Below are 18,154 nucleotides of genomic sequence, written 5' to 3'. Positions count from 1 at the left end.
GTGTATTCGTGGTGACTGGGGTCCCTGAGGAGATGGTAGGCTGGCTGTCGTTGCTGGGGAGAGGAAGGGGTTCGGTGTCCACAGTCTGTTGAAGTTGTCATAGAGGGATCTTATCTTCAGGTGGAAGTAGGAGCCAAGTTTATTTCAGAGGTTTTGGGAGGGAGTGATATCCGTGGCATCGGTGGGGGGGCTTGGTGAATTCCTAAATGATGCTGAAGAGTTCCTTGGAGTTGCTGGCGTTGGCGTGGATTTTGTTTTGGTTGAAGGTCCTTTTGGTGTATCTGATGAGTTGGTGGTATTTTGTTATGGCGTTCTTGTAGGTGGTACGGTTTTCTAAGGTTTTACAGTTTCTCCATGGCTTCTCGAGATGTTTGCAGGTGCGTCTGGATTTTTTGAGGTCAGCAGTGAATCCAGGTGGCCTTACTGGGGCACTGTCTGTCAAGGTTGAGGATGGGGGCGAGCTTGTCTGCGCAGTTGGTGATCCATCTGAGAAGTTCTTTGTCTGCAGAGTTGGTATCCGTCGGGGGTGGGTGGGGGATGTGGATGAAGGTGGAGTTGAGGGGCTCCTCAGTGACCTTGCTCCAGTTCCTTCGCGGCGGGCATGGTGTAGGTTTGGGGCATTTGCTTTGTCGAAAGAGAATTGTACACAGTGGTGGTCCGTCCAGGTGGGTTGCGTGGTGTGGCAGAAGTGGATGTTGTTACCTCCTGCAAAGATGGGGTCGAAGGTGTGTCCTGCCTTGTGGGAGGGGATGGTGACAAGCTGTTTCAGTCCAAGGTTGGTGAGGTTGTCCAAGAGGGAGGCGGAGTTGGGGCAGCTGAGGTTGTCGAGGTGGACGTTGAGGTCTCTGATGAGTATGTAGTCCATGGAGGTAAATGGCGTGGGGCGCAATAAGGTCAGTGATGGTAGTGGTTTGAGACCTAGGCGGTCTGTAGGCGAGCATGTCTGGACAGGAAGCACAGGTTGAGGAGGATGCACCTAAGGGCTTCGGGGGCGTGGCAGCTGTAGTGGTGCGGAGGAGGGTGTAGGATTGTTGGCAAAAGAACTGGCCCTGGGTGGTGTTCGGCGTAGACAGCTAGCTAGTTGTTCCTTCCGGGGGTGAGTGCCTGGAGGTCAGTTGAGTCATAGTGGTGGGTGGTCGAAGAGCCAGGGTCCGGGGTGCTGGTTGCGGACGGGTCACGGAAAGACATGCTTGCCTTTGGATACTTTTGCTCAAGTTGACCCTATGGCTAACAGACAGAGCTGAATCCCAAAATATTGGTTCTGTGTGACCATTATACAGATATAACTACACTATGAAGTCCTTGGAGGGGGTTTCTACTCCGGATGCACCTAGGATCAAGGCTCACTCCTGATGCCCGACAGCCACTCTACATGTACCACAGAACAGATATTTCTAGACAAAAATACAGTAGTTGTTGTAATAATCTCTGTAATAATTGTTGAAATTGAATTGGGGAATTGAATTTGATTGTTGACATAAACAATACCTAACTGGACCTTGTTGGTAAAACCAATGTCTGGTTGGACCTTATATTTAGAAGTCAACAACAAACTGGATAAAGTAAATAACCAATGCCTTGTTGGACCCTATGATACTTAGATGTCAACAAAAGACTGGATGAGGTAAAATAAGCATCTTACTTCTAGCGTGATATGCCTAAGATTTTGAATGTTATTATAGAAAGATATCTCAGATGATTGGATGGATATTCATACAGCACTTTGGTTAAAAGTTACTTAAACAAGTTTACATACTTATACAAGTTAGATAGGATTATCAACTGTGCCCTACAAGCTCGGTTCACAACCTCTTGAGTTTCACTATTCCCTAGCACTATTTACAATGCTCATATACATACAGTTCTCAGAGTGCTACACAGGCTTAGGCTGACAATTATAGATAAAACGATGTTTCTTCCAACTTAAATTAGGGAATAGTTTCTAACCACTTGTTACTTGCTCCTATGTACGTCACCGTTGAGCTGCGCATAGGTCCAATACATAGGCCCCTTAGGGATCCATAAGAACAGATAATATGATGTGTTTAGGGCTACTACACAACCGAAGCCTGACAACAAACAAAAATATACGTCATGCTGAGAAATAGGGTGGGCTAGAGGGATGGGAAGGTGTGGGTTGGTTTTATTTTAGTTTACATTAATTGTTTATTCTGTTAACTGTTTATGCGTGTTTTTATTTCATATATATCTTCAACTTCAACCTCAATGATTGCCGGTGATTTTAATCTTCCACTCGACTCTAATATTGACAGGAATTCCTCTTGCCAATTCAAACCAAACAAATCACACAAAGCTCTCAAAAACATCTGTATTAGATTTAACATGAAGATGCATGGAGACTTCAGAATCCGACTGAAAGAGACTATACATTTTACTCTTATCCACACAATTCATACTTTAGTATAGATTACTTTTTAATATCAGGGAATGCAATAAGCAAGATACACCAAACAACCATTGAGCCGAGAGTGGTATCTGATCACTCCTGCATTACACTAACACTCACAGACTCATCCACTGTGCATAAAGAACCACTCTGGAGATTTAATCATGATGTCCTCTCCTCTGCGCAGAATGAAAAGGTAATTGAGGATGCAATTTTAAATTTTGCTTGAAAATAAAAGAAAATGAGACATCACATCTAGTAAGATGGGAAGCATTAAAACCCACCATTAGGGCATTCATTATAAACATTAAATCAAATATGAATAAGGGAGCAAACTCACAAGTACTAAAATTAGAGAAGGATATTTCCAATCTAGAGAAACTACACATTTAAAAAAATGAACCAGAAACCTTAACGAAAATCTTAAATAAAAAATAAGAATACAATACAATTTTTAGCACTAGAGCAGGTATATGGATAAATAAACAGAAAAGTCTTCGACTCTGTGAGGTCAATAAAGCAGGGAAGACGCTGGGCTCTTACTTAAAATTTAAAAATCAGAAATATGCTATCAATGCGATTAAGGACGGCGCGGGCAATATCCATACCAACCAACACATTTAAAGACTTTTACCCTAACTTATATGATACCAACCCAAGCGTGATTAATCAGAACATCAAGCAATACCTCGACAGGATCTCACTCAACTCCTTAAATGATCAGGAGAGGGACTCTATTAATGGCCCGATCACTATGGAAGAACTAGAATCCGCCATTAAAAACCTCAAAACAGGCAAAGTCCTTAGCCTAGACGGTTATAACGCCACCTTTTATAAAACGCTCGCCGAACATCTAACAAAACCACTACGAAACCTATACGTTCATTTTGGGTCCTCTAGACAAATATCAAGCTATAATAACAGTCACTCCAAAAGAAGGTAAAGATATGCTACAAACTAAGAACTGTAGGTCAATCTCCATGAAGACTCTTTACTGTGAAATATATGCCATGATTTTAGCTAACCGATTATAAAAACACATTGCCAAACGTATTAACTCTTGTCAAACAGGTTTCCTAAAACAAAGGCTATCTAGCGATAACACCGGGATTTGAAAAAGCAAAACTGCTGAACACCCGACTGTCGCCGTAACACTCAATGCAGAAAAATCATTCGATAAAGTTGATTGGTCCTTTCTACTCACGACACTTAAGAAATTTAACTTGGGAGACACCTTAATACTCATGATCATCGCTTTATATCACAACCCAAAAGCAGGTGTTAGAGCAGGAGGAGCTATCTCTTCTACTTTTCCATTAAAACAAGGTACCATAGAAGGTTGTCCCCTGCCTCTCTTGCTTTTCCTATTAGCAGTCAAATCGTTTCTCCAGTATCTAAGGGAAAACTAGAACATCCCAGGTATAAACTTCAGGACAACTAACTTTAAAGTAGCAGCATATGCGGAGGAAGACATACTAGTGGTATCAAAAGAAGCAATTACAGCTATACCGGCACTCATGAGATCTATTCATGAATTTGCAGAGGTTTCAGGATACACCCTTAACAAGGACAAAACAGAAGTTAAATTACTCAATCTATGCAGCAGTAGAGGAATATTGGGTGATTCTGGTTTGAGGTAATAGACAGGTACGATCAAATACCTAGGCATAGAATTCTCAAATGATCTTATCACTACCCTAGAAGACAAAAAAAAATATTATTTACAAAAAAAAAAAAAAAATTGGATGGATGGTCATCAACATTTCTAACCTGGTGGGGAAGAGTGGAAACAGTTAAAATGAAGATAACGCCTCTTCTAAACTACCTCATTAGTATGTTACCTATGATACTATCTGAAAATTTCCTAAAGAAAATCGATAAGGTCCTTAACAGCTTTCTATGGCAAGGGAAGACACCTAGGATCCCATAAGGAAAACTCTGACTAGTCAAGAATAAACGAGGAGTAGGCCTACAAAATGTTAAGAACTACCAAATCGCCTTTCTATATAAACAAGGTGCTGCATCGTTTCAGGAACAATTTGAGTACAAACTCCAGTGGCTAGAAGTAGAAAAGAGTTTGATAAAAGCATTCCGCTTTCAGCTATCATGACAATGCACACTTCAACTTTGCCCCACTCTAAATACATTATTCAAAACACTAAAAAAAGCCTTGGCCTGTCTAGACTTGCACTCCTGCACAAAAATTGGTGCATCAAACATGAAGGTTATCTGGTAAGATCCCAATATAAAAACAGATAAACAGAAAATATACTTGCGAGAGTGGTCACTAAAGGTATTAACCTGATCAACGATCTGTATGAGGATAACATCCCCATACCTTTCTTGGTTCTTAAAAAGCGGAGAGGATTAGGGGACATAGACTTTTATAATTTCTTGAAATTTAAAGTACAGATTTTTAAATTATCTCCCAAAACTACTCACCCCTGGCTTCCTATCAAACTGAGCCACTTGTCAAAGGTGGGGCATATGGTATCAAGAATTCATAGGATCTTATTCTCTGAACCATGTAAAACCCAGATGCTCTCTGACACGAAATGGTAATCTGAACCATATAGTAAGGCACTAAAGCTTGACTGGGAGCAAATCCATCTGATGTCATTCAATAATAAAATAACTTGCATATTGTCCCAGACAAAGTACATGATTACAAATAGGAACTACTGGATCCCAACAAGACTACATAAACGTAATCGTATCTAATCTACACAATGCTGGAATTGTAATTCACAAATAGGGGACCTACCACACAAGCTTCTTCTTTGTCCGATGCTACAAAAACTTTTCGGACAGGATCTTTGAGTGCATCTCCTAGACACCACATATCGCTCCACCCAAAGAGCTATTGTATATCCTAATGGGATCTCATGATCCAGAGCTAAAAAATGACGGTGGCTGTTTCTTACTTGACCTAAGGCTGAAGTTGGTGTTTAAAATAATTCTATGTAACTGGAAACAGATTAACAAAATATCCTTCAAAATATGGCAAGAATGACTTACCTTTCTGAGGGGAGCAGATAACACAGCTCTTCAATCCTCTCCAAGGCAATTGAGACGTAGGAAAATGTGAGAATCTTTAGACTCCGCCTCACCGGCGTTTAAGCCCCCCTGAAAATCAGAATCTATCACTCCACCCAGATGGGGCCTGTAAGATTCTCGTGTGAATTGTCAGTTGAGGACCTTCATATCCCTCATAACTTCAACATTATTCCCCGATTATTGATACAGCTTACTTACTGGTGCTACTAGTACGCCCTTGAATCTGTTTATGATTTCTTTACTCTCCTTATCATTCCTTTTCACACTTACAGCCTGATTCATGTACATGCCGTTTTGCGTGTCCCTAATAGCGAATCATAGCGAATCGCTATTGAGGACACGCAAAACGGCATTCATGTAGGAATTGCTACTTAAATAGCGATTCCTACATGTTCTTTATTTGCGAGTAGCAATTTGCTACTCGCAAATACTCCCCAATCATTCCTATGGGCCAAGAGGCCCATTGGAATGAATGGGGATTTGCGAGTAGCAATTTGCTACTCGCAACTGAGATAGCGATTTTAAGGGTGCCAGGGGTGTCCAAAGGACGCCCTGTAGCACCCCTAAAATGCACTTTTGGACAGGTGTTGCGCACACACATGTCCAAAGGACATGTGTGTGTGCTACATGCAACTTTGAATGATGCTTTTAAAAGCATTTTTCTGAGTTTTTGCTATTTACCGACAGGTCTGACCTGTCGGTAAATAGCGGCCCCAAAAGTCCAAAATCGCATTTTTGTTGTGTGTCATGAATAGCATTTTAGGAATCTCTATTAGAGATTCCTTAAATGCCATTCCACGCAAATATGCGAATTCTTACATAGCGATTTTTGCATTTGGTATCATGAATACCAAATGCAAAAATCGCACTCGCTAAGGGCCAGATTCTGAGAATCTGGCCCTTTGCGAGTGCAATTTACCTACATGAATCAGGCTGTTAATCTACTATTTCTCTGGTTTAACATTACGAAGGTAGGAGTTAACAGTCGCAACAGCACCAGAGGTCTTGTTATTGCCTGAACTAAATGGATTATTTCACATAACTATCCTACAATATAGCAAAGATCTTAAGATTTTAAGTAGGATGGCAAGTCAAATGGAAAAACTTCCGATGGGCCCCACCCCCTTGGACTATCGGAGGTGTATGTCAGTGGCTGAGACGTAGTAGTCTCCACTGCTGACATACAGAACGTGCACTTGACAAAATGAAGCGGGCGCACCCTAAATACATCCAAAGTATACTCTGCCGCTGTTGTGATGGAGTACCCTTTCTGCCGCACTTAAATCAGGCACACGACAGTTTTATTGTGGTGTATTGTTGTGAATGCTACTGCCTGCTGTATCAGACTTTAGTCACTCCCTCTTGATAATAGCTCTTCGTGCTTTATCCCACAGGTTCCCGATGAGGTACGTCATCCTGGAATGCTCCAGCACTGAGCTTCGAAGCTGTAGACTCTGTGTACATCACCCTGCCATGGTCGGGGAAGCAAAAATGTGGCTGTGATGGCTTCCGGGTGAAATTGTATTTTTGCAGAACTACACCCCGGCAGCACACGCCTCTTCCTAACCCACGCTAATGCATTTATGGATTCGGGTTCCCTAGCTTCTGATGATGCCTGGTGCTTAAGCTCTGGGTTCCACTGAAAAGAGCATGTGCAGATGCTACTGTTGTTTTTATGTTTGCTGACTTATTTTTGGGAGAGCAGATAAAAGGAAGTATTAATTTGCTAATTCTTAATCTTTCTGAGTAGCTAGCTTGTTCTGCGTTTAGGAAAGGAAGCACGTTTTACTTTGGATGGTCGCACACATAATAAACCTGGAAGGCAGCATTCTTTGGAGCCTGCAGCCATGATTGTATGTGGGTTGTATGGCTGCCACCATGCTGTCAATTACTCTTTGTTAAGAGTCTGATACTGTTTGTGAGGGTAAACGACCTGAGCTCTTGACAGAATATCACTGTGTTGCGAGATGCACAGACAGGTAACTTATCACCGTAGTGGCAGCGCCTCCACTCCCAGGGGCTGCTCACACCATTCTCTGGTACATGTATAGCTTGTTAGTTACATCTGCTCCTCGTCTTCCTAGCCCCAAGGTTAGCATTAATTAGAAACACTGCACTGCAAATAACTGCCTGAGTTCATGACATTTCATTGAGTAATGCTCTGCATTAACTGATGGTTACTCACAGCAGTCGTAGGCTGACCTGGGTATCACCTTCCTGCAGTAGGCGCAGCTGTCCTGACTCTGGTATCACTTCCTACAGCAGGTGAACCTTTCTTGACCCCAGTATCCCATCCCTGCACTAGCTGTATTTGTCCTAGTCCAGCTGTCACCTTCCTACTGTAGTTGCAGCTGTTCTGATGTCACCTTTCTACAGTATTTGGATCTGTCCTGTTTCAGGAGTCAACTACCTACAGTAGTAGCAGCTGTTCTGGTCCAGATGTTACTACAGTAGGAATGCGTTAGTTATCTAGTATTGGTGTCTTTCTTAGATTCACATGCCTGAATCATTCCCCGTCATCGGGATGGGAGTCCCCGGTACATAAATAAGTAATGTCCTATAAACATATAGAGAATAGTAGGCCTAAAGGCCTCACCTTAGTAACATATCCATGCCCTTTTGTAAAAAGGTCCAAACTCTAGAGAAGAGCCGAACAGCTGTCACTTTCCTCTAGAACCCTCCTGGCAGGAGCCTCAATCCCTCAGATTTTGGTACGCACTAAGCAAAGTAGGCGTGTTACTGAGAGAATTAGGTGAGTCCTTCCAGGGGAGGTGGGAGGGTTGCATGTGAATCTAGGAAAGACACCAATACTGGATAACTGCAGTTACAGGTAAGTAACGCATTCCTTATCCAGTATTATGGGTGTCTTTCATATATTCACATGCCTGAATCAGAGTAGCAAGCAATGCAGAGTGCACATTTCTGATGGTACAGTATATACAAGTCATTCGATAATAACATATCATACAACTAGTAACAGCCAATAGACATCAATAACAAGCATCTGTAAAGAAATGTGCATACTAGAGAAGGATGAAGGGACAAAAGAAGGCTCACCTCAGTGAAATAGATGGCGCAATACTGCTTTTCCCACCGCTGCATCTTTTATCAGCTCCGTGTCCAGGCAGTAATGGCTAGTGAAGGTATGCGGCGACTTCCATGTTGCCGCTCTGCAAATGTCGATGACTGGCACCCCTGCAAAGAGTGCCATGGACGTGGACATAGCTCTAGTGGAGTGAGCTCTCACTTTAGAGCGTAGTGGCTGTCCTGCTTGTTCATGACAGAAAGAGATGGCCGCAGAAATCCATCGCGAGATGCTCTGCTTAGTAAGTGGGAGACCTTCCTAGGACTGCTGTAAGCTACGAACAGCTGGTTCGACTTTCTGAATGCTTTTGTTTTGTCGATGTAAAATTTCAAGCATCGTTTTAGATCCACAGAATGTAACAATCTCTCAGCTGCTGTGCTTGGATTTGGAAAGAAGGAACGCAAAACCACAGGCTCATTAAGGTGGAAATTCGACGGAACCTTCGGGATAAACCTCGGATTGGTCCTCAGGATCACCCTGTCGTTTTTAAACTGTAGAAAAGGATCCTGGATTGAAAACGCCTGCAGCTCACTCACCCTCCTTGCAGAGGTGAGCGCAAGTAGGAGCGCTGTTTTCCAAGAGATGTATTTTAGGTCAGCTCTGTGCACTGGCTCGAATGGATGTTTCATGAGCTGATTAAGAACTACATTCAGATGCCAGGTAGGTGGTAACATCCTTACTGGCGGGAAAGACCTGTATAACCCCTTCAAAAAGTGTTTGATCAACCTGCTTGACCAGAGGGATGGACCCGTTGAAGTCGTCTTATAAAGGGATATCGCCGCCAAGTGTACTTTAATGGAGTAGTGGGCTAGGCCTAACTGTGCCAGATGTAACAGGTAAGGTAAGACTTGCACTGGTGAGGAAGAGAAAGGGCGTATCGCTTGATCTGCACACTAAACACAAAATCGCCTCCATTTTAGGGAATATGTTTGGGTAGTGCTAACCGCCCGTACTCTGGCAAGAATGTTTCTACAGTCTTCTGGAATATTCAAATTTCGGAACTCTCGGAACTCAGGAGCCAGGTGGCTAACCTGAGAGATTTCAGATCCGGATGTTTAACTTGTCTGTCGTTCATTGTGAGCAGAGACGGACACTGCTTCAGACGGATCGGCGGTCTCAGGGATAGATGGTGGAGTTCTGTAGACCAATGTTCCCTCGGCCAAGTTGGGGCTATTAGAATTAGAGTACAAGGCTCCACCTTCATCTTCCTTAGGACTCTGGGACGCATCGGGAATGGCGGAAAGGTGTACGCAAAGACGTTGCACCATGCGATGGAAAATGTATTCCCTAGAGACCCTGACTAGGGATGCCAACTTGCGAGGTGTGGGCATTTGGCGTTCATCCTCGTCACAAAGAGATCAATCCGTGGGGTGCCCCATCTGGAGAAGATTTGGTTGAGAATCTTCTGATCTAGCTCCCACTCATGTGATGATGTTTTCTGCCTGCTCAACGAGTCAGCGAGTACATTGTTGATGGGACATATTCCGCCCGTAGGGCTACATTGTTCGTTATTAGCCAGTTCCAGATTTTTTGCGACTCGCGAGAGAGTGTCAGCGAGCGCATCCCTCCCTGTTTGTTGAGATAGTGCATCGTCGTAGTGTTGTCTGTCCTGACGAGCACTAGGGAGTTTTTGATCCTTGGCAGGAAAGGCTGCAGGGCCAGGAAGACCGCTCTCAGCTCTAACAGAGTGATATGGAGTTTTTTCTCTGCAGCTGACCATTTTCCGCTTACCTGCAGCTCCTGCAGAAAGGCCCCCCAACCGTCCAACCTTCCAAGGAGGCGTCCGTTGTAATGACATGGGGAGCTGCGGGAAGCAGGAATGTCAATCCATGAGATAGGTGTCTTGACGACATCCACCATCGCAAAACTTTGACCATTTGAAAAGTCACCTTTATGCGGTCGTCGAATGACCCCGTGCATTGGACCCACTGCTTGGAAAGTGCCTCCTGCAGAGGACGCATCTTTAGACGGTAATGAGGGATCAACAGGATGCACGATGACATCATCCACAAAAGGGACTTGAAGAGACGGACCGTCAACACTTTTTTCGAGGCCACTCTAGAGGCTAGTGCTAGGAGTTTGTGTTTTCTCTCCTGCGATGAGAACACTCTTGCCGAACATGTATCCAGGGTTGCACCTAGAAAGGTGATGGTTTGAGAAGGTTGCAGGGTCGACTTCTCTTGGATGAGCGTGAGACCCAGATGATTGAAGGTACTTAGACAGGTGTTGGAAGACCTGGAATGGTCTTCGAAGGATGGTGCCTTGATTAGCCAGTCGTCCAGATATGGGAAGACTTGGTGACTGTGCTGCCTGAGGTATGCCGCCACTGGGGAAAGACATTTTGTGAAGATGCTGGGCGCAGACTTGAGCCCAAAGGGCAGGGCACAGAACTGGAAATGCCTGCCCGCTACTGCAAATCTCAAGTACTTTTTGTGGTTTTTGTGAATTGGTATATGAAAATAAGCGTCCTGTAAATCCAGTGACGCCATGAAATCTCCCTCCTCCTGAAGATGCAAGACTTCTTGTATTGTGACCATGCGAAACGACTGCTTCTTCAGGAATTTGTTGAGTGCCCTGAGGTCTAGGATTGGCCTACACTTCTTTTCTTTTTTCTGGATCTGAAAGAATCGGGAATGAAATCCTTTTCCCCTCTGTGATGGTGGTACCTTCTCTATTGCTCCCTTCTGTAGCATGGCAGAGATTTCTCGTAGAAGCAGCCATAAGTTCTTGTGATGCATTGGACGAGGTGGAGTTTGTGGAGAAGTTTTCATGAATTCCATGGAATGGCCAAATTGTATTAATTGAAGGACCCAATGGTCCGTAGTAATTCTCCTCCAATTTTGTAGAAAGTGGGTACGTGAGATGAGGTCTGGACTGGCTGAATAAACAAGTCATTGTCTTCGTCCGTTATTTCTCTTTTGTCCTTTGCCCCGAAAGGATGACTTTCCATTGTTGGCCTTGTTGTTGGCGCTGCTGGTACTGTGGTCTACTCTGGTTGGACGAGTAAGATGACCTGTATTGGTAACCTCCCTTGTAGGAAGATTGACCTCTTCCTCTGTTTCCTCGAAAGGACTGATTTTTATACTGGAGCGTGCCCAGTGCCCTTGCACTGTCCTTTTTGATATTTTGTAGAGCCTCGTCAATTTTGGAGCCAAACAGTAGTTGGCCGTCATATGGCATATCCAGAACCTTTGACTGCACCTCAGGGCGGAATGAGGTCGCTTTCAACCATCCTTGACGCCTCAAAACTGCTGCCCCAGGTAGTTGGCGGAATCCTGTCATCGCCACGTCCATTGCACAGTCTATCATTTCTGATGCTGATGTTTCACCCTCCAGAAGTATCGTTTTTACCTCATCCTTGGATGCATCAGGCAATTCAGGCAATTCAGACATGTATGGGGCTATATCCACCCACAATTGTCTATTATAACGCCCAAGAAGCGCTAGGGCATTTGCAGCTTTGACAGTCATTGCCGACATTGTGGAAAATCCTTTTCCGATGTTGTCCAACTTTCTTCCCTCTGAGGGATTTCTGGAATTCTTCTGTGCCGCCTGTGTCACCACCAAATCAGGTTTAGGATGACCTGTCAGACAGGCCGGTGCCGTATTTGGAGCTTTCAATTTTTGTCCAAACGAGGGACCACTGGTGAAACCGAGGTGGGATTCTGCATAACTTGAACCCCCTGTGTCCAAAGATAATCAATAATAGGAATTGACCTTGTTGATTTCTTAAGAGGTTCCATGAAATCGTACAGGAAGCAGTTCTGCTCCTGGGAATCTATTGTAATTTGGAACGGCTTAGCAGCCCTTTCCACCACATTATGGAAACCACCTATGTCAACCGGTGGAGAATCCGAGGTTGCGGGTACTGGAGATGCTGGGGAAGGTATAACGTAATCCTCCCAGTCCTCATGGACAGATTAATCGTCCTGCAATTCACCTTCCTCTTGTTGTTCCTCCTCTTCTTCTTCATCAGAAGATTGAGGACTTGGCAAATTCACCCTTTCTTTCTGAATAGATAAGGGCGGCGGTCGCAGTATTGGTGATGGCGCTGCCGTGGTAGTTGGAGGAGCTGGAGAGTCTGGGAATCTCTGCTTGTAATCCAGGATGAGGTATCGCAGATCTGTAACCAGGGATGCTGGAAGACAGACCATAGGTGTAATAGGTGGACAAACTACCTCCTCCTGAACATCCTCCTCATCCGAGCTCTGGCATTTAACATGCAGTTCTTAGGGGCTAGTTGCTTGAAACATATCCCGGTCATCAGAATCCTCATCTTGAAGGAGACATGCTTGTGGTAAAAGTTGCACATGGCTAGGAGAAGTTAACTCCGGCGTCAGCGTCTTTCTGGTGATCTTCAGACGCACAGAAGCTGTTTGAAATCCAGAATCACTCAGCATCAAAGGGCCCGTCGACGGTGTGATCGCCGACAGAGTAGTGTCGACAGTTGCCATAGTCTGTGAATCTGTGGTCGACAGGGTCGTCGTCTTCGACGGTATAGATGGCATAGATGCTGCCGTCGACGGTGTCTTCGTCGACTGTGTCTTCGTCGACGATCCCTTCGTCGACGGTTTCTTCGACGACGAGGCCTTCGTCGACGGTGTCGATGTCGACAGTGATGATCTCATCGTCGACGCTGTCAACGGCGAGGCAATCGTCGACGGGATCTTGGACGTCGACGATGATCTCTTAATTATTATCTCCGACGATAAAGCCTTACCTGCCGTCGACGATGGGGTCGTCGATGAAGATAATGACGAGGCCGTCGTCGTTGTAGAGACATAAACAGGAGACACTGCTTTCTTGAACGCTGAAGATGTCGTCGACGATATCGTCGTCTTCGACGCCGCAGGCTTCTTGAAGGTGTGAACCTCTTTCTCAGAAGCTGATTTTGACATAGCCTCTGAAGACTTTCTTGGTGTCTTCTTTTGAGGAGCGTCCAGGGGGCTAGGGGAAGCTACCCTTGGCCTTTTTAGAGATATTTTTGAGGAGACCGAAGAGCCCTCACTTTCCTCAGAGGAATCCAAATTATCTCCATCTTTAGGCCTTTGGAGCCAGATTAAAAGGCGTCCTTCTCGGTCTTTAAGAGTTTTGGTTGAAAAGGTTTGACATACCTTGCAGTCCTTAGCTGAATGATCAGGGTACAGGCAATACAGGCAGTCCTCATGTTGGTCATCTATGTGAAGTCTTTTCTTTCCACAAGAGCCACAGGCTCTAAAGAGACCTTTATTAGGAGTGTCAGCCATAGTGTATAGCTTTCACTTGAGGAAAATATTCCAAATGTTGAAGAAAAAAGCTGTGAATAAACAAATCTGAGCAGAACTCAGGGGAGACTCCCTTAGCACAACGTGCGGTAGAACATCTGAGGGACTGAGGCTCCTGCCAGGAGGGTTCTAGAGGGAGGCGACAGCTGATTGGCTCTTCTCTAGAGTTTGGTCCTTTTTACAAAAGGACATGGATATGTTACTAAGGTGAGGCCTTTAGGCCTACTATTCTCTATATGTCTATAGGAAATTACTTATTTATGTACCGGGGACTCCCATCCCGACGACTGGGAATGATTCAGGCATGTGAATATATGAAAGACACCCATAATACTGGATAGGTTACAGCTGTCCTGGTCCAGGTGTCACCTTCCTACTATAGCAGCAACTGTCCTGGTTCAGGTGTCACCTTCTTACAGTAGTTGCAGCTGGTTTGATGTCACCTTTCTACAGTATTTGCAGTTGTCCTGGTTCCAGGAGTCACCTTCCTACAGTAGTAGCAGCTGTTCTGGTCCGGGTGTCACATTCCTTCTGTCGTTGCAGCTGTCCTGGTGTCTCCTTTCTACTGGAGTTGCAGCTGTCCTGGCCCAGGTGTCAGCTTCCTACTGTAATGTAACACAATGAGCAACCCAATATACCCTTGAGGGTTTGGGCAAAGAGATGAAAGGGTAGAAGTACCTTCAAGGGATTTTGATTATGGAATTTAGATATTTCTTAATGATTTAAATCTAAGACCCACACAAATGACAGTCTGTAAATAAATTAAATAACTTTTGTCAAATGAATCAATTCGATATGGTCACACTATGTGTTCCAAGCACAAAGAACAGAAAAAACACGGGTATATGTAAAAAGTTGTATTTTATATGTATTGTTTTGTGTAGTGTTGAACTGACTACCCTATATTTCGACATCTGTTTGTCTTTGATTATTTTTGGAAGTAGGCATAGAGACATCCTTGATTAGTGACTCGCTCTATTTGATACCATGATTATAGGACCTGTTGGGCCCCTGTCTCATTAACTGGACAATCAACTGCTACATACTGTGCAGGTACCATTACGCATTGTAAAATATGTTTTTTTAGACTGGTTTCTTTACACTGTTTTAATTATACATGTTTAACATGCATTATATAATGGTTTATGCAGTTTAGAACTTTTTAAATGCATAGGCATAAATGTCATGGCTATCCAGTAAATGTGCATCTTTGAATTTAAAATGTGATTAATTGACAGATTACTATTGGATTATACAAATTAATGTAGGAAGAAATTTTTTGTGAAATGCAGTAATTACATAAATTGACTGCTTGGAATATGTATATATTTTTTAAATTAGTTTTTTTCTGATGTTAAAGTCCGGGTGATATGTTTGTGATTAAAATGTATAAAATATATAGCTGTCTATATTTAAGACACTAAAGTATGAATATTAATTGATATTTTACACTACTTTTAGGGGTCATCTTGTATATCTTTTCGGTCCTGAAGAGACCGAAATGTCGACCTACGCTCTTTCTTCCTGGATTTAAGATATCAAATTTCATTATAGAAAAAAGCGTTTACAACGGTTACAATGAAGTTGTTTGATTTCTGATATATGCACGTCTTGTATTACTGTTGATATACTTTCAGTACCCTATTTATGATTTACAATACATATAAAATACAACTTTTTACATACACCCGTGTTTTTTCTGTCCTTTGTGCTTGGATCACATAGTGTGACCATATCGAAATGATTCATTTGACAAAAGTTACTTCATTTATTTACAGACTGTCATTTGTGTGGGTCTTGGATTCAAATCATTAAACAATATCTAAATTCCATAATCAAAATCCCTTGAAGGTACTTCTACCCTTTCATCAGCTTCCTACTGTAGGCACAACTGTTCTGACACTTGTATTATATTCATAAGGTAGGTGCAGCTGCCCTGAGGGTGCAAGGATCTCCTGCTAGTCACACATGAAGTAACCACTTCTGATTATAGATGGAACCACAGCCAGCTGTGGGTCCTATCCAGAACTAGTTACACAAGGTTACAGCTTATCTGGTCAAGTGGTTTGTAGGCAGCCCAGTATTGTTCTTTCATCCCCAAGGTCCTCGTCGTTCCCATTTTGTCTGAGACCTATCCCAGCTTAAAGGCCTCCAAGAAATCTGGCAAAAAGTTTGGGCGTACTGCAACGGAAACTCACTTCTCTACACCAGTGGTTCCCAAACTCTTGACTCCTGAGGACCCCCATTGAGTCACCACTGGAAGCCGGGGACCCCCAAGCAATTTGTAGGTTTTAAATTTCAAACGTTAAAACAGTAATTCGAAAAAATTTAACACAAGTGTTCATACAAAACAAATGCTCAAATTACGAAGGATTTAAGGGTCACATTTACAATCCCCTATCACTATAGGAACATCACTTTTTGCGATATTCCTGTGGCGATAGGGGCTTCACAGTATTTACAAGGCAGCGTTAAGCCACTTAAGGTGGCTTAACATTGCCTTGTAAATAAGACCCCCTTTCACACAATGCATAGCGTGAACGGGGTGGGCAGTGGGTGTTGCGGTGGGCATTTAACCTGCAACACCCATTGATTTTGATGCTGCCCCCTATTTACAAGGGCAGCGTACATAGGAGGCAGCGCCAAAATTAAGACCAGGGAAAAACTGGCCTTAACTTGGCAAAACAAGGAGAAATGCTTTATTTCTCCTCGTTTTTGTAAAACGCCTTGGATTGTTTATGTTCAGGAAGGTGACCCTTCCTGCACATCAGCAATCTTAAAAAAAGACATTTTGTAACTTCCATGTGTGCTGCATTAAGCAGCACACATAGAAGTGACAAAGCGACATTTCAAGATTGTTGATGTGCAGGAAGGGGGACCTTCCAGTACATAAACAATCTTTCGCTGTTAAGTATAGCGCCAGCGCAGGGGAAACGTAGGGCTGCACCATATTCTTGTAAATATGTTGCAGCCCTGCGTTTCTGAAGTGGCGGAGTGTGTTGTTAAGCCAAGGAGGATAACAACACTCTCCGCCACTTCTGTGGTATTTTATATTGTCACGTGTATTTCATTTTTTATAGCATCTCTCATACAATTGTAGGATGTCAGAGCACTTTACATCGTAAGCATATAGGAGACAGTGAATCATACGTGTAAGTCAGTGAGTAGAAAATGTTACATAAGGCAAAGGAGACTACAAGGAGTAGAATTCACATGTCATTCATACTGGTAGGCATTTTTGAAGAGTGCTTGGTCTGGAGAAGCACAAACTCAGGATTCAGAACGAAACACAGTGGATAGCATTGACTTTAATAATTAAAATGTATTTCCACACAAATAACACTTTTTAGCAGCACTAGGATAATGAAAGACTAGGAAAAACATAAGTCACTAAGTTGTACCTTGCAGTTTGCAAGCAGCTGTTTGACAGTCTATAGGTCACTGTGCTAGATTACGATTGTCACTTATGAACTGCACTGTAACAAAAAAATCTCTGTGACAAAAGCAGTAACTCTCCGACCTATGCATATAAAATACTTTTTTTTAAATGCATGGTACACTTTCTTTGCAGTAGGCATATTAACCCTCTGTGCTACATTAGATAAGTCAAAGCTGCCACTGGACAAAACTCTCGTCCCTCTCCAACAGGGACATTAATCACTGGCGTTATCTCGACACTTTAATTGTTCTTTGAAACAAACTTTTATATACATTATACAAGATAATTTGCAATGCTTTTGAGACTGCTGCCTGCGGACCCCCTAGGAATGTGTTACGGACCCCTGGGGGTCCACGGACCACTGTTTGGGAAACACTGCTCTACACGGTTGGTATCAGAATCTAAAAGGTGACATGCTAAAGCAGAAAAACAGACAGGGAGTAGGTAGGTAAGAAAATGGAAAAGAAGTCGCCCACTGCTCCTTTAGCATCTTGTATGACTCAAAGCCTTTGTCAATTAAACAAAATTAACATTGGTACTTGTTGCTGACGTGTTATCAGTAAACAGATCACACATTCTCAAAATCCTGTCACAGCTCATCAGTTCTCCATGTAAATCACATAATTCAACTACTCTATGCTACATGCTTTAAATTTGAGCAACATTGTGAACTAGCAGAGACCGCATTTATTTGTGTACCTTTGGTCACCGTGCTGCTGTTACGGCCTGCAGATACTAGCGCTCCATCACCTGTTGAGAATCAACATGAAAGCAGAAAGGGGACTGCAGTAACGCTTCCTAAATTTATATACTAAATTGTACACATGCAATGGAAGCTTTGGGTATAGACATAAAAAACACCCAAGTAGTAGGTATGGTTAATGAGATGCAGCACGTCGACA

At 43.3% G+C, this 18,154-nt stretch overlaps 1 protein-coding gene across 3 annotated transcripts in view; it reads left to right on the top strand.

Moving 5' to 3' along the window:
• The window catches only part of LOC147706804 (calpain-1 catalytic subunit-like), an 815,105-nt gene that overhangs the window by 427,612 nt on the left and 369,339 nt on the right, over positions 1 to 18,154 (top strand). For 2 of the 3 annotated variants that reach the window (XM_086925934.1, XM_086925933.1), the window contains exon 11: positions 6,859 to 6,870. The exons of the other annotated variant lie outside the window; for it this stretch is intronic. In XM_086925934.1, the coding sequence (XP_086782060.1) occupies positions 6,859 to 6,870 (12 nt within the window). The remainder of the gene's footprint in view (positions 1 to 6,858; positions 6,871 to 18,154) is intronic. 3 annotated transcript variants of the gene reach the window in all.

The sequence above is a fragment of the Lissotriton vulgaris genome, chromosome 6, assembly GCF_964263255.1.
Source record: "Lissotriton vulgaris chromosome 6, aLisVul1.2, whole genome shotgun sequence".
In the NCBI taxonomy this organism is placed as follows: domain Eukaryota; kingdom Metazoa; phylum Chordata; class Amphibia; order Caudata; family Salamandridae; genus Lissotriton; species Lissotriton vulgaris.
This window is presented reverse-complemented; position numbering and strand designations above follow the sequence as displayed.